Source organism: Labeo rohita, chromosome 18 (genome assembly GCF_022985175.1).
Source record: "Labeo rohita strain BAU-BD-2019 chromosome 18, IGBB_LRoh.1.0, whole genome shotgun sequence".
Taxonomy (NCBI): Eukaryota; Metazoa; Chordata; class Actinopteri; order Cypriniformes; family Cyprinidae; genus Labeo; species Labeo rohita.
This window is the reverse complement of record NC_066886.1, coordinates 17,978,889-17,999,802: the sequence shown is the minus strand read 5'-3', so window position 1 is coordinate 17,999,802 and position 20,914 is coordinate 17,978,889. Positions and strand designations below refer to the sequence as shown.

The window sequence follows — 20,914 nt, the reverse complement described above, 5'->3', positions numbered from 1 at the left end:
CTGAGCATAGGAGACTTCTTACAAATGCATAAAAAATGTTCTAAATGAAGGTATTAAAACAAAGAAACATTGCAGATTCTGTGATATAAATCAAAAAAAGAAAGCATATTAAACAAAGCATGTTTCTACAAAAGGTGCGGATGTCACTGGAAGTATGACATTAATTATGTAATTGTTATTACATTATTATTATTATTATCAATTATGTAATTATGTACCAAATACATTTACATTTTTTTTTTTCCTTTTTTATTTTCACTCAAATTGTCATGCTGATAATATAATTTAATAATATAATCGGTACTGGAAATGTAGCCTTCCTTTATGTAGCAATTGATTGCGCAGAATAGTAAGAATGACAGCTTTGTACAGAGGGGTTACATGACGTGATGACAGTTATAGGGTGGTAATGGCACAAGGGCATCAGAAGTTTGACTTCGTTATCCTGCAAAGCCTGTGTGGTGAGTCTCTAATGCACCGAAGTAATTAATAGTCACTCAAACGTCACTGTCACACACCTAGATAAGCTTTCCCATGCATGTATACACTGATTACACACACACAAACACAAAACATCACTCACACAGGTCATAGACACACACGTACAAACGTAAAATACACACCCAGAAAAACCTGTCACGATTATGCCACACATACAATGTAAATCTGTATCCATTTTATGCTTAACCGACATTCAACTGAGGTCAAGTTACACAAAAAGCCCTTAATCCTGTCTTGCCACTATAAGAAAACAAAGCAAAACAACATATATGTTTTTTAAATTAATTTATTTTTCTCCAGAAGTCAAGATTATTTAGAATAAAAATATGAATATGTATACATTAATAATGTACAATTCTTATGAAAATATTTGTAGAATCTTAAGGTAAAAAATAAATATTAACTAATTAGAAGGCAAACAACACATGAACATTAAATACATTTTCTTTTAATTTTATTTATAGTGCTAACAAACGATTAATAGCAATTAATCGCAATTAATTGTGATTAATTGCATCCAAAATAAGATTTTGTTTACATAATATATGTGTGTGTACACAGATATATTACGTGAACAAAAACTTTTATTTTGAATGCGATTAATCGCGAAGACTATTTTTTTTTTACACAGACATTAAATATTGTGTATTGCCAGAATAATTTCACACACACACTACACCTTATAAAAAAATAGTTCACTCAAAATTTTTATTTACTCACCCTCAGGCCATTGAAGGTATAGATGAGTTTTTTCATCGGGACAGATTTGGAGAACTTTAGCATTATATCAGTTGCTCATCACTAAGTGTGAATGGGTGCCGTCAGAATGAGAGTCCAAACAGCCAATCAGTTATCATCTTGTGAAGTGAAAAGCTGCCTGTTTGTAAGACACAAATCTATAATTAAGGCTTCTGAACTTTTTTGAACTATCCATAATAATTCATAATCTATAATAATACTTCCTTCAGTAAAAATGGCTATCCCTGTTGTTCTCTTGCAATTAAAATCTTTCATATTTGTTTTATTTGTAACTGTTTTTGTTTATAAAAACTGCTTGATCTGTGCATATTTCTCTCCTGATTCATAAGAGACAACTTTTTCACTGGAGGAAAGTTTATGGATGAAGGACACATTTGATGTTAAAATGTCTAAATGATGGATTTGCTTTTTGCAAACACACAAGTTTTCACTTCACAAGATGTTAACTGATGGTCTAGAGTCGTGTGGGTTACTTGTGATGTTTTTATCTCATTCTGACGGCACCCATTCACTGCAAAAGATCCTCTGGTGAGCAAGTAACGCTAAATTTCTCCAAATCTGTTCTGATGGAGAAACAAACTCATCTACATCATGGCCTGGGGGTGAGTACATTTCGCCAAATGTTTATTTTTGGGTGAGCTATTCCTTTCAAAAACAATTAAATACTCTCAATACCACTCAGATAAAGTATTTGAGTATGTCTCGGCATATAATCATAAGGTCTGAAGGTTTGCAGTGCAAAGTGAGAGAAGGTGCTTGAGGGAGTGGTGGATCATGGGAGGTGTAGTCAGTAACGCTGTTGAGTTCTGGTGTGATTATCAGCCGAGGCTCCTCGCCTACGCACGGTGACACCTACAGTCTCACCAGTCTGGTTCTTCAAGGATGAGACGACAGAAAGAGGGGACAAGAGCTGTGAGCAGGTCACGTTAGTTCAGTGAAACACATCGTTTCATCTGATTATATGGGCGATACTCACAAATGCAGGAGCCAAAGCAAAGATGCCCTTCACTGCTGGGTTGCCACCAGCTGTATCTTGCACATCTGTTAAATCAAGTGGAAGTGATCAGGAACACAGATGGTGATATTTTGAAAACATTAAAACAAGAAAACGCACACACAGGGCCAAATTAAAAAGTACTGCCCTAGCCTCACATCTGTGATGAACATGTCAGTTTGTGTCAGACTGTGGATTACATGTACTTGATTTTAAAACGAAACTGACATTGCAGGCGTTGATTGAGTCTCTCGAGTGACTGCAGGATCTTCTGCTCCTCTAGTGACAGAGCGCTGACACTGAGGGACTGTATTCTCTGGCTCAGTGGACCAATCGGACCGTAGCAGAACTTATGGGTCTGAGCACAGTCTGCTACTTCATGAGCACTGTCTGACACCTCTGGGCCTGTAACAAGGAAAAAAAAAACAATGTTAAAGGAAAAGTTCACTTCCAGAACAAAAATTTCTAGATGATGTACTCACCCCCTTGTCATCCAAGATGTTCATGTCTTTCTTTCTTCAGTCGTAAAGAAATTACATTTTTTGAGGAAAACATTTCAGGAATTTTCTCCATATAGCGGACTTCAATGGTGCCCATGAGTTTGAACTTCCAAAATGCAGTTTAAATACAGATTCAAAGTGCTCTAAATGATCCAGCTGAGGAAGAAGTGTCTTATCTAGCGAAACGATCAATCATTTTCTAAAAAAAAAAATTATAATTTATATACCTTTTAACCTCAAACGCTCATCTTGTCTAGCTCTGCATGAACTCTGTGTATTCTGGTTCAAGGCAGTTAGGGTATGTTGAAAAACTCCCATCTCATTTCCTTCTTCAACTTCAAAATCGTCCTAAATTGCTGTTTTACCTTTTTTTGTAAAGGGCGTTTGATCTTTTTGCATGTTTACCTTGTAAACACTGGGTTGGTACTTTTGCAGCAATGTGGGACGATTCTGAAGTTGGAGGAGAAAATGAGATGGGAATTTTTCTGACCTACCCTAACTGTCGTGAACCGGAATACACAGAGTTCATGCAGAGCTAGAAAAGACAAGCATTTGAGGTTAAAAAGTATATAATTTGACAATTTTTTTTTAGAAAATAACTGATTTTTCCAGATAAGACCCTTCTTCCTAGGCTGGGATCGTATGGAGCACTTTGAAGCTGCATTTAAACTAGAGGTCGACTGATGTATCGATTTTGCCGATTAATCGACACCGATAGTTGATCGGCGGAACTATAGCTATCGGCAAAAATCCATGCCGATAGTTTTTTCCGGGTTGGGTCCATTGCTGGAGTGGCTGAGAAGATTGTCTTTATACAGCAAAGTCCCTATAGTCTTTGTTATACAGCATGAGAGCGGCCTTTAGTGGTGGAAATCACTGACAGCACGTGCCGTTTGTTTAGACACGTGACACTGCGCGCTGCACAGAGCGGGACACTTCAAAGGCAGATTTAAAACATCGACAACAAAACGGTGTGTACAGTATACTGTAGTGCATGTTTTCATGTTATTACTAAGCGATGAATTTATTGACTAGATGCTGCATTAGTGGAGAAAGGACAGCATATACTTTTGCCCATTTGGTGATCAAATAAAGTCTTGTGGACCGCCACTTGAATTGAACGCGACACGTCCAGTGTGTGTGAGAGAGCTGTGAGTTCTTCTAGATGCGGCGCTGCACTTTTGCCCATTGTGTAACTAACATATTTTTATATTTTGATTAGATAACCACAAATGTTTCAGAATAGAAGCAGTTAAATTGTGAAAGTACACAATATCCATTTGTATGCAATTTCAATACTGTGGACTTTGTGTAGATATTTAAAGATGGCCATCTTTAGCTTGATTGTTGATGTAATGGTAACACTTTACAATATGAGTCCATTAGTAACATTAAGATTGATAAAAGCTGTAGAATAGAAATATTGTTCCTTGTTAGAGCGTGTTAATTTCAGCATTTACTGATATATTTAAAAAAATTTTGTTGCTTTTGTTAACATTAATGAACAATGAACTGTAATGATCAATATACAGTATATTTAATATTAATATTTGTATTCATTTACAAAGTATGGTTTAGTAGGCTACTTTTTTTTAAATAGTAGAGCACTATTTATTTTCATTTCAGTATCCATTTTAAAAACTATCGGTCGATTAATCGGTATCGGCCAGTGTGGTTCAACCTAGTTATTGGTATTGGTAAAATCCAGTATCGGTTGACCACTAATTTAAACTGCCTTTTGAAAGTTCAAACTCACGGGCATCGTGAGTCCACTTTATGGAGAGAAAATCCTGTAATGTTTTCCTCAAAAAAAAAAAGAAAGAAAGAAAGACATGAACATCTTGGATGACAAGGGGGTGAGTAAATTATCTGTAAATTTTTGTTCTGGAAGTATACTTCTCTTTTAAAGGGATAGTTCACCCAAAACTGAAAATTCTCTCATTAATTACAGGAAAGATCTTCATTCAACTTTGGAACACAAATAAGACATTTTTGATCAAATCTGAGCGCTTTCTGACCCTGCAAAGACAGCAAAGGAACTGAAATGTTCCCAGACCCAGAAATGTAGTAAGGACATCATTAAAATAGTCAGAGTGACATCAGTACATCAACTGTAATTTTACTAAGCGACGAGAAGACTTTTGTGTGAAAGAGAGATAAAAAAAAAAAAGACTTTATTCAACAATTCTTTGCATGTGTCGTGGTGCTCTCGATAATGGCGGCAACTGGTGTCGCAGTCATGCAGAGGAGAAGAATTGTTAAATAAAGTTATTTTAGTTTGTGTTCTGAAGATGAACGAAGATCTTACAGGTTTGGAATGACATGAGGGTGAGTAATTAATGACAGAATTTTTGGGTGAACTATGCCTTTAATGCTTAAAGTCACAACTTATGAGTGTTAAACAATTACAATAAAAAAAATTACAATTTAAATTATTTCACAATATAGTTTTTTTTACAGTATTATTGAAGAAACTTCTTTCAAAAACACAAAAAAAATCTTACTGACTGTAGTGTAATGGTAGTGTAAATTTGATCAAAAATTAGCAAAAAAATGGAAAATGGAAAAATCAAAGATTTCCCTCATGTTTCAGGAGCTGCCAAACACACAAACTAAATTAAATAAAACAACAATAAAATAGCAATAAATAAAATAACATCATGAAAATATCTTCAAATTCCTTGTGCAATGCAAAACAGAATTAAAATGCAAAACAGAATTAAATGCAAAACAGAATTAAATTTACAGCAATATTCAAGGGATAGTTCACCCAAAAATGAAAATAACCTCATGTTTTACTCTCATGCCATCCTAGGTGTATATGACTTTGTTCTTTCAGACAAATACAATCCTAGTTATATTCAAAAAAATCCTGGCTCTTCCAAGCTTTATAATGGCAGTGAATGGCTGTTAAGATTTGACTCCACACAGCTCTGGGGGGTTCATAAAGGCCTTCTGAAGCGAATCGATGCATTTGTGTAATAAAAATATCCATATTTAAAACTTTACAAACCGCAATCTCCGGTTTCGGCTAACTGTCATATGTGTGTTCATGAGAGATGACTTTATTGGACTTCTACTGGACTATTGAATCTCAACAGCCATTCACTGTCATTATAAAGCATGTAAGAGCCAGGATATTTTGTATATAACTCTGATTGTATTTGTCTAAAAGAAGAAAGTCATGTACACCTAGGATGGCTTAAGGGTGAGTAAATCATGGAGTAATTTCCATTTTTTGGTGAACCTTTCATTGAATCTGAAGCTCTGCCTGTGAATTATATTGTGCAAGTCATACAGACTAATTTTATGATATTTTGGCTATTTTTGGAGTCTGACAGCTGTTGTGACTATGAACTGTAATTGCATGGCTGTATAACAATTTCTCAAAAATGTCTTCTGTATCCCATAGAAAAAAGAAAGAAAGAAAGAAATAATAGCATTAGGGACTGAAATGAAGGTAAGTTAATAAAGACAATATTTTAATTTTGTTTAAGGATTTTTTTTTAAAACATGCTGCACCTAACATGATCAATGTATGTTTGTACATAATATAAACAGATTTACATGTTAAAAATGTTTGCTCTTGCCCAGATGAAAATCTGTAGAGGTGGCCTACTTATCTACATAATAGGACACTGGATATTGATTTACTTGATAAATTACCTTCACTGTCAGCTGCATGACCATTTTTATTTGGATGTTGAGGTTTTGGCACAGTGACCTGTTAAACCAGAAGTGAACAGTTGATGAACACGATCCAAAAGTGTTAAAAAGCCAACAGGAACATAGTTGATATGAACAAAACGGTTTACAAGTATATTGTCAACATTACATTTATCCTTTAAACTATACACCAGATAAGTGTTTAGCAAAGTCAAATGCGCTGCTTCATTTAAATTAATTTTTTTCTTATTTATTTCTATTTTTATTATTAAAATGATATAAATATCCTTCTCAATTGAAAGACACCTACTGAAAATGTCTCTTTTTTACTTTTGCATGTTTACCTGATAAGGAAAACTAGGCTTTCTTTGTGTTGTTCCTGCAGTTGGGTTTCTGCTGTTTTCCACTGAAACTCTGTTCTTCACCATATTGCTCTCCATAGACTGTCTTCTCATTGGACTTTTCACTGATTTACAGAAGAAACTCAGAATAAAAAGCAAATTCATATCTTCTGTGATTAGTAAACTACTTGACCTCAAAAGTAATTGACCTAATTAGCACTAAATCTCTAAAAAATAATGTCCGGATGTATGGACTTACATATAAGCTCTGTGGCTTTAAAGTCTAAACAACTCTAGTGAAACGGTTGACATGTCTTTATTCATGTTTTATTACTCGCATTGTGCTATCAAAGGTAAATGTTCTGGCTTTTGGTAACTGAGGAGATAAATGGATAACGAAGGCCTGTTTGACATAATTAATTATATCAAACTTACCATTAGAGGAAGACAAGAAAAAGCCACCCATTTTTTCAGCTCCTTTGACACCACTGATCAGACTATCACCATTGATAGTGACATGGGACAGGCTGGCACAGACTTGAGGCGAAGAAGACAACGGGCCATTGTGAGCTAGAAAACTTTGAGGGTCACCTAAGACAATTCGGAGAGAAAAGACAAAAGAAGACGTCAGACAGTTTAATTAAAAGGTCTCAATGCATGGAAGTCAGTTCTCCTGTTCTTAAGGTCTCTGTCCTCCAAATGCAGAGGTTTCCTGATGCTATAAAAAATAATTGACCCCTGAGGAGCAACAGTCCATCATTAAATGGATCCATTTCAACAGAGTAGTAATCCCAAGTGGTGCGGTGCTGTGCAGAGGGCCAAAGAAAACAGACTCTATTGATCCAACACTAAAAAAAAAATCCTTTTCCAAAGACTCTAGAAAAATATCCCCCAAGAATCTCAAACAAAGCTGCTGAACTTGCCGACACACAAAGGGAGCTCAGTTCTTTCAATCGACTCTCATTTGACTATATGACAAGGTGCAGTGAAAGTTCATGGGAAGCTGATGATTCCATGACTGTTGGTTTTGTAATATGTGGCCGGAATGTTTCTTGTCAGCTGAAAGACAGCTACTGAAAATGTTACGTTTTCCACAGCAGGTTAACAATCATTCCCAACATTTGAAAGTCGTAAAGCAGAATGGAAAAATACAGAAACAGGGAAGTAATAAACTTCTGTAACTAGTATAAATATAAGCTGTAACTTGTTACAAGCATGGTGCAACAAGTAATTTATCAGTACACAATGTAAGAGAAAATGCTGTGCCATGTGACACAACACTTGTATGCCAACTAAAGCCTCTACACTCGCACTTTATTTTAAGGTCCAATTCTTGTATTAACAAACCATTAACTATGACTTTTGCCTCAATAAACTCCTTACTGCTCATTAAAGTAGTTGTTTAGGTATTGTAGGTTTAGGTATTGGATAGGATTAGGGATGTAAAATGTGATCATGCAGAATATGTGCTTTATAAATACTAATAAACAGCCAATATGTTAATAATAGGCATGCTAATAAGCAACTAGTTAATAGTGAGAATTGGTCCCTGTACTAAAGTGTTGCCACATGATCAACACAAAACGTTTGTATACAATCTATCTATGCATACTTAATATTTCATACATTATACAACAAAAACAGTTGAATTTTTTTACATTTTCATACATTTTTCAGGAAATTATCATTGCAATGCACTCAAAGCTACTAGTCAATAGTGAGAATTGGTCCTTAAAATAAAGCGTTACCAAAATGATTAAATACTGCAATGTATATTTGTATTTTTGACATAGGCAGCCTGCTCGAATTTTACAATTTTAACCATTTTCCAATTTCTAATATATATATATATATATATATATATATATATATATGGATTTATTTAGTGTAATGACTGTGAAAATTGTTTTATTTTAATGGGTTTTTTTTTTGTCTACCACAAAGTTCCCTATAAAAAATGTATTCAGTAATTGTAAATGCAATCCAAAACAAATTTTTGAACAATAAATTATCATAAAAGCCTGACATTATGGTTTTATTATAATTTATTGATCACAAAAACAACATACACTTCAAGTCAATAGCTTTTGAACAGTAAGATTTTTTGTTTTAAAGAGGTATTTTCTGCTCACCAAGCCTGCATTTTTTTTATCCAAAGTACAGCAAAAACAGTAACATTTGAAATATGTTTACTATTTAAAATAACTGTTTTCTATTTAAATACATTTTAAAATTATATTCTGGTGATCAAATCTAAACTTTCAGCATCATTACTCCAATCTTCAGTGTCACATGATCATTTAGAAATCATTCTAATATGCTGATTTGCTGTTCAAGAAACATTTATTATTATTATTATTATTATCATCAGTATTTAAAACAGTTAAAAGCTTTGAGTCAGTATATTTTTTGGGGGGGAAAGAAATTATAGAAATTAATACTTTTATTTAGCAAGGATGCTTTTAATTGATCAAAAATGATGATAAAGACATTTATAATGTCACAAAATTATCTATTTTTGATAAATGCTGTTTGTCTAAACTTTGTATTCATCAAAGAAACCTGAAAAAAAAAATCTACTCTGTTTCTACGCTGTTTTCAACATAATAATAAATGCTTTTTAAGCAGCAAATTTAGAATATTAGAATGATTTCTGAAGGATCATGTGACTGGAGTAATGATGCTAAAAATTCAGCTTTGAAATTACAGGAATAAATTACATTTTAAAATATATTCAAATAGAAAACAGTTATTTTAAATAGTAAAAATATTTAAAAATGTTACTGTTTTTGCTGTACTTTGGATTGAATAAATGCAGGCTTAATGAGCAGAAAAAACATTAAAAATCTTACTGTTCAAACTTTTGACTGGTAGTGTATGCACCCTCCGAATATTTAATGTGTTAGGCTTTACAGGGCTAATATGTAATGGAATTTTAAAATCACAATGTGTTAGGTCAGAAATACTGAGTTTGTGATTTTCTTTACCGTCTTTGCTGGCGAGAGCATTTCGTACTCCATGCCAAAGCAGTGTAATCTCCTCATCTGTTGGAGTCCGGTCCAAACACATCCCGTTCTCTCCACACCTGCGCCTGGCATTGTCTGCAAGGGCATCTGGAGGGGAGAGGGAACAGATGCCTGCCTCATGGGTGTAGGTACAGTAGGGTGGCACTGGAGCACAGATAGCATCTGTTCTGAGGGCAGGCCGATGAACTATTGTCTGGCTATCTGGAGTGTCTTTGTAAAGGCCCAGATCCTGCAAATCTGGTCTGCTCTGTACACCATCGTCATTGCAGGATGTCTTTGAGATGTACACAGGACACTCAGCTAAATTGCACTCCACAGCTTCAGGTTTTGGAGGGGGTCGAGGCACCAAAATCTTCCCCTGGGTCTTGGCCACATGTTGCGCTTCCCTGGCAGATTGCGGTCTGATGATAGTGCCCTTCCTGGCCCGGGAGGTAACGGGACACGAGGTGACTCTAGCTGAGCGTGCTCTCCGGGGAGCCCGTGGGCCTCCGACGCAGGGGGCTCTTCTTTGAGATGTAGGCTCCTGTGTGCGGCTTTCTTGGGGCCCTACATCTGCCCAGGCCTGTCTAGTGGATTGGGGCCCGGCGGGGACAGCAGAGGTCTTACTGGAGATGTTCTTTGATACCCCTGTGAGTAAATTCACATGGTCCGAGTGATCTGCTGGGAAGTGTTTATGGGTTTGTTGAGGCAGGTTAGAATTCCTGCCGGGGTCTCTAAATGCTCGGTCCACCCCCTCAACTCCATCAACCTCATCAAACCAGCGTAGTTTCTTCTTAACGGTCCTATTCTGCTCTGGCTCATTGAGTTTCACCCTGGCCAGCTCTATGCTGTCCCGGATTAATATGGCCACTTCCTTTGTGAAAAGCAAATGGCCAGGAGTGTAAGTGAATTTGACATTTCCTGATTTGGATTTTAAATGGTTTTTAAGAATCCCTTTCAGAAATCTGACATTGTTGTTAGGTGCAGAATGGGTCATGGGGTCTGCAGATGTTCTGGTTGGTTCCTCCAAGCATTTAGAAGAGTTCAGCATACCAGCTTTTGCCAATTTGGTGACATCCGTTTCATTTTTAGGATCTGAAGGATCTATGCTTATACTGTCCTCCATGCTCAGCGGTTTGGATTCTATCTTGAGCCCTGTGGCAACATATACATCTGGTTTGCATTTATGTGACTGGGAAGAACTCAGTTCTGTTGGTTGTATGTTTGAGGAACTCCGATATGTTATGCTGAGATGAGCAGAGGAGCTTGAAAAGGCTTCGAATGAACTGTGTTTGCATCTGCTGGCCTGTGTTTCTGATAAATGTTTAGCATATTTCTCCTCCAGGGTTCTTGTCTGCTGCTTGGATTCTGATTTGAAGTCTTTAGTCAGACTTGAGAATTCCAGGGGTGTGGTATCTGGCACGGCTTGTGTTTTGCAGTGGGCAACCACAGATCCTTTGTCTTTCAAAATGTTCCCTTGAGCGTTCCTGTCATTATCATGAGTCATATGTTCTGAATTAGCCGCTAAGTCCTGCTGAGTCAACTCTTTTTGGCAACTGTGATTAGACTGGGTGTTGAAGGTCTGCAATTGGTTTTTTGAGTTATCAAATCTTTCTTGCGTGCAATTCCGGAGACTCCTGTTTTGCTCTGTTGACTCATGATCCTTTGGTGAGGATGAGTTAAGACTGAGTTTGCTTTCCTGATTTAAGAACTCCTCCAGGAAACTCTTTGCTACGGAAGAGGATGGGTGAGACGGTAAACATGGGTTGTTTGACTGTCTGAATGGTCCAGGAGGACTTTTGGTGTCTTGGAGCTTAGGGGAATCCACAGGGAGGTAGAAAGACTGGGTACAGGTGGTGCTCTGGTGGGAGCAACAAACCGGTGTAGTGTCATGGGTCTTCTGAGTGTCTCCGTTCTCTAAACTGTCCAGACTAGACAGACTCTCTGTCTCGCTATGTGGGGTATCAAGATACTCCTAAAAATCAATATATATAAAAAAACACATTAGAGCACTTATGCATGGATACTGGCAGACTGGCTGCTTTTTGGAGATCATGTTGCATGCATGCTGCAGAGGGATGGAAAATAAAACATAGGAAGTTAATCTTTAACTGTAAGGGAAATAAAGTCAGTTTCTGCTCAACTTTTTACAATGAATAGAAGGACAGATTATATATTATATACATATATACAGCTGAGGTCAAAAGTTTACATACACCTTGAAGAATCTGCAAAATGTTAATTATTTTACCAAAATAAGAGGGATCAAACAAAATGCATGTTATTTTTTATTTATTACTGACCTGAATAAGACATTTCACATAAAAATACATTTACATATAGCCCACAAGAGAAAACAGTAGTTGAATTTATAGAAATGACCCTGTTCAAAAGTTTACACACACTTGATTCTTAATACTGTGCTGTTATCTGAGTGATCCACAGTTGTGATTTTTTTTGTTTCGTGCTAGTTGTTCATGAGTCCCTTGTTTGTCCTAAAAAGTTAAACTGCCTGCTGTTCTTTAGAAAGATCCTTTCAGGTCCCACAAATTCTTTGGGTTTTCAGCATTTTTGTGTTTTTGAACCCTTTCCCAAAAATGACTATGATTTTGAGATCCATCTTTTCACACTCATATGCAACTATTACAGTAGGTTCAACCACTCACTGATGCTTCAGAAAGAAACACAATGCATTAAGGGGTGAAAACCTTTTGAATTTGAAGATCAGGTTCTTCTGGGAAACATTTATGTATGTTCTGTAGTTTCTGAAGGGCGGTACCAAATAAAAAAATATGATAAGAAATGATAAGAAAAATGTACACATCTTCATTCTCTTCAAAAGTCCCCCCCCCCGCCTCTTAATGCATTGTTTTTCCTTCTGGAGCATCAGTGAATGTTTGAACCTTCTGTAATAGCTGCATATGAGTCCCTCACTTGTCCTCAGTGTGAAAAGATGGATCTTAAAATCATACAGTCAATATTGGAAAGGGTTCAAATACACGAAAATGCTGAAAAACTAAAGAATTTGTGGGACCTGAAAGATTTTCTGAAGAACAGTGGCCAGTTTAACTTTTCAGGACAAACAAGGGACTCATGAACAACTATCACAAAAAAAAAAAAAAACAGCAGGTAACAACGCAGTATTAAGAATGAAGCGTATGTAAACTTTCGATATTATTTTCTCATGTGGACTATATGTAAATGTCTTTTATGTGAAATATTTTGTTCAGGTCAGTACTAAATAATAAATAACATGCACCTTTTGTATGATCGCTCTTATTTTGGTAAAATAATTAATATTTTGCAGATTCTGCAAGGTGTATGTAAACTTTTAACCTCAACTGTATATAATAGCATATTAAATTTCCAGTAGGAAAACCAAAGACATTCCTATGAAGGGCATTTCATAAGTCTGACTACATTTGTGCACTGAATGGAACACTTTTCTAAGAATACCTAAGCCTAAAACCTATCTTATAAATAGGGTAATTACCTTCTGTGTCCTGCTCTGTTTGCAGTTCACTGTATTAAATTATGTGTTGGCTACAAGCCAGTGCAGGTAACATTCCAGCTGGTGTGTGTAAGAGGACATAACTAAGTGTGCAAGAGTGAAAGAATGTTTGTTTGAGGTATAGAGATAGGGGTATGTGTATCTGTGGTTGTAATATACGTTTGTGTGATTAAAGCTTCAGGATGAGCTCATCTCTTTAAAACACCTCTGTTTGTTCAGAAGATGCTGCGGCATGTCATGGCAGGAGGAGCCCTGGGCTAAAATTACAGTTTCGTGCTGTTTCCCCAATAGCTGGAATTGGATCTTAAAACCTTCACACACTCCTTAAGCAAATTTGCCAACAGGCCTTTCAACACACACAATCACAGCCCTAGTGAATCACTGTGAACTATCACTTGTACAAGGAAGTTGATTGCAATTACAATCTTGTAACTGTAAACAAACAAAAGCCTCTGCTCGGAATTAAATAAACTTCCAGATGATGGACTTAACTCATCAGTAACAAATTATTAAAAGTTATTTAAATGAATATTATCAGGTATGCTTTAATTATACATATAAGTTTATGAGTATATATATTAACCTGTAGATCAGCCTGCTCTTTTTCTTTCAGAACTGTCTGGGTCTCCTGTTGCTCACTGAGGAAGTGCAGCTGGTTGTTCTTGAAGTTACTCAGGCTTTTCTCCTGCAGGAGTTCAGCATAGGCCTCTGCTGCAGACAAGGCACGTAGGTGACGGGCGCCCCCTGAAGGCTTTGGGGAAGGAGTGCAGCTCCTAAAATAAACAGATGATTCAATGCAGCCACAGGAATGATTAATATACATTCATATAACACCTTTTATACACGAAGTGCAGCCCAAAATGTGTGCAATGCTAAGAAAAATTACAACAAGCATCAAGATATATAGCCATAATTAATGTAACATACATTAAAGATGAACATCATTTTAAAGATGAAAATTATTACAACGAAAGATTAAATTAAAATATGTAATAAAAGAAAAACAACGCATGGAATGCTTTGAAATGTCATTGCTAATTAAAATCTAAAAAAGAGAAGTTTTTAGTTTTCTATTAAAATTATTATTACTCAATATCTAAAACTGTATACTCCATTAATTTTTATTATTATTTTATTATTATTCAAAATTATTCAAATATAAGATGAATTATTATAAAACTAATTATTATCACAAATTATCACAAAACAAAACACTGTGTGTGTATATATATATATATATATACACACACTGCTGTTTAAAAGTTTAGGATCAGTAAGATTTTTAATGTTTTTTAAAGAAGTCTTTTCTGTGCTTATTTGATTAAAAATACAGAAAAAACTGTGAAATATTGGGAAGTATTTTTTCAGATTAAAATAGTGGTTTTCTATTATAATATACTTTAAAATAGAATTTATTCTTGTGATGCAAAGTTTAATTTTCAGCATCATTACCCTAGTCTTCAGTGTCAAATGATCCTTCATAAATCATTCTAATATGCTGATTTATTAAAAATGTTAGAAACAGTTGCGCTACTTTTTTTTGTGGAAGCTATGATAATTTGTTCTGGATTTTTTGATGAATAAAACATTAAAAAGCACAGGATTTATTAAAAATAGAAATCTTTTGTAACAATATACACTATCGTTCAAAGTTTGGGGTCAGTAAATTCTTTTTTTCTTTATTTATTTGAAATAAATTAATACTTTTATTCAACAAGGATGTGTTAAATTGATAAACAGTAATAGTAAAGGCTTATATTGTTTGAAAAGATTTCTATTTTAAATAAATGCTGTTCTTTTTAACTTTTTAAAAAAAATCACAGGTTTAAAAAAAAAAAGTATGCTGCTCGAACGTTTTCAACATTGATAATAAATATATTAGAATGATAAATAGATGTTCATTAAATTAGATGATCATTAATTAAAGTTGTAATAAAAAGTTATGTATCTTCAACCAAATATTGCCATGTAATGTTGTACCTGCTAATGGTGGAACCACTGGCCAAAAATGAAGATTGTTGAGTATATAAGTGCGGAATGCCCTGAATATGATGAAGTGCCTCATCAAGGTTGGGTGTTTTCTTAAAGGCTGCTGAAGGACACAAATAACTTTTTTTAAATAGAGGATGAGATGTTTACATCACATACTGACCTAATAATAACCACTAACAGACAGTTCAAGAGATAAAGATAGCATAATCACATGGATTAGACTGTTTCGTTAAACTTACCTGGTCTTTTTCTCTGGGAAGGAGGGAGATGAGCTCTTTGGAAGTTCTCTGTAGCATCCTGGACCCTCTGATGACGCTGCTGTAGAATATTCTCCCTCAGTCTCTGTTCTTGAACATCCCACTGTTTCCTTCTCTCTTCTAAAGCCCTAGAGAGACAGTATGAAAATGTATGTTTTTGTGACCTTTGGCAGTTAGACAATGTTTTGCACACACTGTGTCCTCTTGGCGATATAATTAATTATTTTTAACACGGATGAATGAGAACTTTGGCAACTGTGTGGAGCATATCAAATACACCACTTGGCTTAAAATGGAAATGAGACTTTAATCTAATTTGCAATATCAGCTCATTGCGCAAGCTGCCGTTATCTCAGACGTTTACTTTCCAGGGTCAACAGAAACCTGAGTCTTCTGTAACAGATGCATTTCAGCTAAATTAATTTGTTAATGGCACAGAAACTAGTGCATGCCTATGCTGCAGGCCCACTGAGCCCTCAGTCAGAATTACAAATACATTCATGTAGAATCATTTACCATAGTAGAGCAACATGAACTAACCTTTCCTTGTCATAAAAATATTTTGTTTAATAAAATAATAAACATTTATTTAAAAAATAACATTTTAAGAAACATATTAACCTGGAAACACATTGTAGAATTTATAATAAATAAGAAATACTACCTAATAAGGTTTCTACTACTACTAGCTTTTTTCTTTATTACATTACCAGTCAAAAGTTTTTGAACAATAAGATTTTCAATGGTTTTAAAAAAGTCTCTTCTGCTCACCAAGCCTGCATGTATTTGTTTCAAAATACAGCAAAAACAGTAAAACTTTTAAATATTTTTACTATTTAAAATAACTGTTTTCTATTTGAATATATTTTAAAATGTAATTTATTCCTGTGATTTCAAAGCTGAATTTTTAGCATCATTACTCCAGTCACATGATCCGTTGGAAATCATTCTAATATTTTCATTTGCTGCTCAACAACATTTATTATTATTAATATGTTGAAAACAGCTAAGAAGATTTTTTTCAGGTTGCTTTGAGGAATAGAATGTTTAGAAGAACAGCATTTATCTGAAAATCTTTTGTAACATTATAAATGTCTTTATCATCACTTTTGAACAATTTAAAGCATCTTTGCTGAATAAAATTATTAATTTCTATAATTTCTTTACCAAAACATTTATACTGACTCCAAGCTTTTGGGTATAGTGTAAAATGTTAGAAAAGTTTTTTATTTCAGATAAATGCTGATCTTTGGATCTTTCTATTCATCAAAGAATCCTGAAAAAAATTACTCGGCTGTTTTAAATAATAATAATAATAATAATAATAATAATAATAATAATAATAATAATAATAAATGTTTCTTGAACAGAAAATCTACTTATAAGAATGATTTCTGAAGGATCATGTGACACTGAAGACTAGAGTAATGACGCTGAAAATGTAGCTTTGATCACAAGAATAAATTACATTTTAAAACATATTTAAATAGTAAAATGTTTCCAAATTTTACTGTTTTTGCTGTACTTCGGATCAAATAAATGCAGGCTTGGTGAGCAGAAGAGACTTCTTTAAAAAAAAAATTAAAATTTAAAAACTTTTGACTGGTAGTGTATGATATTTTTAATTTTAAAATATTTAAATGTGCTTTAATACATAAATGCATGAATTTCATTTTTATTTATTTTTGAATAAAGACAAAAATGAGTGTCCCGTCATTAAAATTCTGTAATATACTCGATATGTTTCAGCAATTATTTAATCACCACAAAAATAGCTCCGGATCTGTGCCCCAGCCTTCTCTGAACTCAGTGGGAGACGCGCTCATCTTCCTCAGCATCTCTGCTTTCTATAAAGTAATGTTCCTTTGCTCTTGCTGATTAGAGCTTCTATTTCAAGCTGGTAAATCCTGGCTGACAAATAACGGATTGTATAACAGTATCTGTACCCTGTACGGTAGCTTCACTTTCAATGTGCCCAGGTCAAAAACCCAGACTGAGTCATTAACAGCATGGAGACAGTTCTTAGTATATCTGACACTCACTGTCAACACTAAATTCAGCAGCTGTGCACAGTGTCTGATCTCTGGGACACTCACCCGGCAGTCTTTTAGCGTACTTGCCTCCTTGGTGAATACGCTGACGCTATTTCTTTCTTGTTATTGCCACCTCATCTAATAACAAGTCCCCAGAGACTGAAAGGCTAGAGCTGTGTAGTTTAATATCCCGGCTGGAATGTATTAAATGTTTTAGGAAATAAATGTTGACATACTTGTAAATGTATAATTTAGACGAACAGCAAAGAACAAAGTTTTTTTTTTTATAAACAATAAATTATCTATTCAATTATCTATTCATAAAAGAAAAAAGGGTCTATTGTTGACTTAATGTTAGACTCACAGATTCAAAAGAAGGAATACATTTAAGGAATAAATTATAGTTTAAAATATATAAACAGTTGTTTTAAATAGTACAAATGTTTCAAAACTGTACTGTTTTTGCTGTACTTTGGATCAAATAAATGCAGGCTTGGTGAGCAGAAGAAACTTCTGCTCTTTTGACTTGTAGTGTACAACATCTAAATACTTGTCTTTCATACAAATAAATGCTTTTTTAATCTAAAATCTGGATGCTAATACTCACTCAAGTATAATCACTACACAGTAATGAAATAAAGTCTGATTTATTTTTGACACACTTACTTTCGTCTGCGGTTTGTTTCCAAGAAAAGCTTGCGAGCCCGAGTTCGGCAGTACCTCTGTTCTTGTACCAACGCTTCTCTTTCATCTTCATTCTGTTCGTGTACACCTGATCTAATGTTCCTAATGTGATACAACGTCAAGGAAGGTATTGTTATTATAGAATAAAACATTATCTTATGACATACACAGCACAAAGATACTTAAAAAAACATATAAGTAATATCTAAACAAAGATGATATCATTTAATGTAGAACATATGTATAAATATGTATATACAGTTGTGGCCAATAATTAAGTTTTTTAAAGAAGTCTCTTATGCTGAACAAGGCTGCATTATTTTATCAAAAATACAGTAAAAACAGTCATATTGTGAGATACTATTACAATATAAAATAACTGTTTGCTATTGAATACATTTTAAAATGTTATTTATTTCTGTGATGGCAAAGCTGAATTTTCAGCAGCCATTATTTTACAGTCACATAATCTTTAGGAAATCAATCTAAACTGCTGACTTGGTGCTCAAAATCAGTTTTATTAATGTTAAAACTGTTTTTGCTGCTTAATATATATATATATATGTATATATATATATATATATATATTTATTTTATTTTATTTTTTGAAAACTGGGATATTCTAGTTAAACATTTTGGGTTAAGTATGACATTTTTTTAAAAAAGAAAAAAATATATACTTTTATTTAGCAAGGATGCATTAAAACAACCAAAAGTCAGAGTAAAAACAATTATTAAAAAATCTATTTCAAATAAATGGTGTTCAATTGGTGTCTCTATTTATTGAAGAATTTTGAAAGAAAAAAAGATCATGTTTCCACACAAATATATTAAGCAGCAAAAAAATGTTTTATATAATATACAGTACAAGTCAAAAGTTTTCAACAGTCAGATTTTTAATATTTTTAAAGAAGTCTCTTCTGCTCACCAAGCCTGATCCAAAAGTACATCAAAAACAGTACAATTTCTAAGCTTTTTAATTTTTTTTATGTAACAAAAGCTTTTTATTTTAGATAAATGCTGATCTTCGGATCTTTCTATTCACCAAAGAATGAAAAAAAAAATACTCAACTGTTTTAAATATTGATAATAATATAATAATAATAAATGTTTCTTGAACAGCAAATTGACATATTAGAATAATTTCTGAAGGATCATGCGACACTGAAGACTGGAGTAACGATGCTGAAAATGTAGCTTTGATCACAGGAATAAATTACATTTTTAAATCTATTCAAATAGAAAACAGATAATTTAAATAGTAAAAATATTTCAAAATGTTACTGTTTCGTTGTACTTCAAATAAACACAATCAAATCCACATAGTAAAAATATTTCACAATATTACGGCTTTTGCTGTATTTTGAATTAAATATGCAGGCTTGGTGCACAGAAAAGAATTCTTTGAATAGTATTAGAAATCTTACTGTTCAAAAACTTTTGACTAGTAGTGTAAGGTAACAATAAGATATTATAGATAATAATGATAACCATTATTCTTAATAACTGAACTTCAAATCATTAGAAAGATTGCTGCTAATAACTGCCATCACTGGAACAAATTACATTTTAGAATACATTCAAATATACTTCTTTAAACTGTAATAATGTTTCATTATGTTTTATCCTACTTGGTCATTCGTTAGCCGAGGTCCATTATGCAAGAATAACAAATAAAACCTGTTATGTTGTTCTGAAGTACAGTAGCTCATACGCTGCTAGTAAAACTATGAGAACAACCTCCACATAAACAGACGCTGGTAATTCAGGCAAGGAAAAGGATACGAGTAGTAAAGCGTGTCCTCCAGGACTGGCATCCCGAATATCAGGATGACAAGCTGATGACAGGTCGCTACACTCCACACTTCTCATCCGAACAAGAAAAGCTGCATCTTATTGATGTTGAAACGGCCGCGCAATAACATAGCTGGCAAGACCAGAATTTATCTGCTCAAGTGAAATATTGGTGCTCTGAAAAATGAGAGCAAAATGAAGCCCGGCCAGCCAGCGCGACAGCTAAATACAGACGCACGGCGCAGAACACTTGCTACTTATGACTTTATAACTTCCGGTAGCTTGACACGAAATTAATCTAGACCAAAACAGAGTGAATGCTATCTTGATATTGTTTTAAATTAAACCAATTAAAGATAAGCCTTTATCGTTCTTCTCTACAGCTGAAACAGTTACGCCATGTCGGTAACCATCGACGCGCTTCCTTGACAACAGACACAAACTCGCGGTGGGGGCGTGGTCACGTCTATCAGAAGCGTTTGACGTTCGTCAATCTCAAAGACGTACTACACTTCCGCCATCTGCTGGAAAAGTACCCGACAAGTTTTTCCACATTTGTTGCATACAAAGACAAGTCCTAATCATTTTCTCGAAACAGCTCTTTTGAACTTTCAATTTCAAAGAACTGGTTAAGTAATGTAGTTATTTGCGTCTTAACGCAATTACGTAAGTGAGGTCCTTGATATTCTTGCCCAGAGCCGTTGAGAAACAAAACAGATAAACATGTATGTTTAGTCCTAGTTCAGTCTTTTTTTTCCATTCAGCTAATAAAAACATATTTTAGAACCTAAGTAGCATAAACTGAATTAACACAATGCTAATTCATATAGCCTGCCACTTGGCTGAAATGTTTGTCATATGTTTTAAATGTTACATT

At 34.3% G+C, this 20,914-nt stretch overlaps 1 protein-coding gene across 3 annotated transcripts; it reads right to left on the bottom strand.

Moving 5' to 3' along the window:
• Positions 1–920: 920 nt before the first annotated feature.
• Positions 921–20,440, bottom strand: cep126 (centrosomal protein 126). Of its 3 annotated transcripts, none has more exons than XM_051135033.1 (12): positions 20,029–20,440; positions 18,226–18,345; positions 15,509–15,654; positions 15,258–15,369; positions 13,861–14,050; positions 9,749–11,741; positions 7,197–7,352; positions 6,765–6,886; positions 6,421–6,478; positions 2,483–2,659; positions 2,237–2,301; positions 921–2,134 (listed from the first exon to the last, which is right to left on the bottom strand). In XM_051135033.1, the coding sequence occupies exons 1-12, from the start codon at positions 20,058–20,060 to the stop codon at positions 2,048–2,050; spliced, it is 3,258 nt and encodes a 1,085-aa protein (XP_050990990.1). In that variant the 5' UTR covers positions 20,061–20,440; the 3' UTR covers positions 921–2,047. The 3 variants fall into 3 exon arrangements, with proteins under 3 accessions (XP_050990990.1, XP_050990992.1, XP_050990991.1); XM_051135035.1 differs by having other exon boundaries at positions 15,258–15,366; XM_051135034.1 differs by lacking the exon at positions 20,029–20,440 and adding an exon at positions 19,924–19,978.
• Between the last annotated feature and the right edge of the window lie 474 nt (positions 20,441–20,914).

Coding starts and splice junctions, on each gene's coding strand:
- cep126 (XM_051135033.1), bottom strand. CDS start 20,060: ATGCCAGTCCTGGAGGACACGCTTTACTACTC. Junction 14,051..15,257: donor AGTGGTTCCACCATTAGCAG/GTACAACATTAC, acceptor TGTTTATTTTAG/GAGCTGCACTCCTTCCCCAA. Junction 2,135..2,236: donor TTGCTTTGGCTCCTGCATTT/GTGAGTATCGCC, acceptor TCATCCTTGAAG/AACCAGACTGGTGAGACTGT.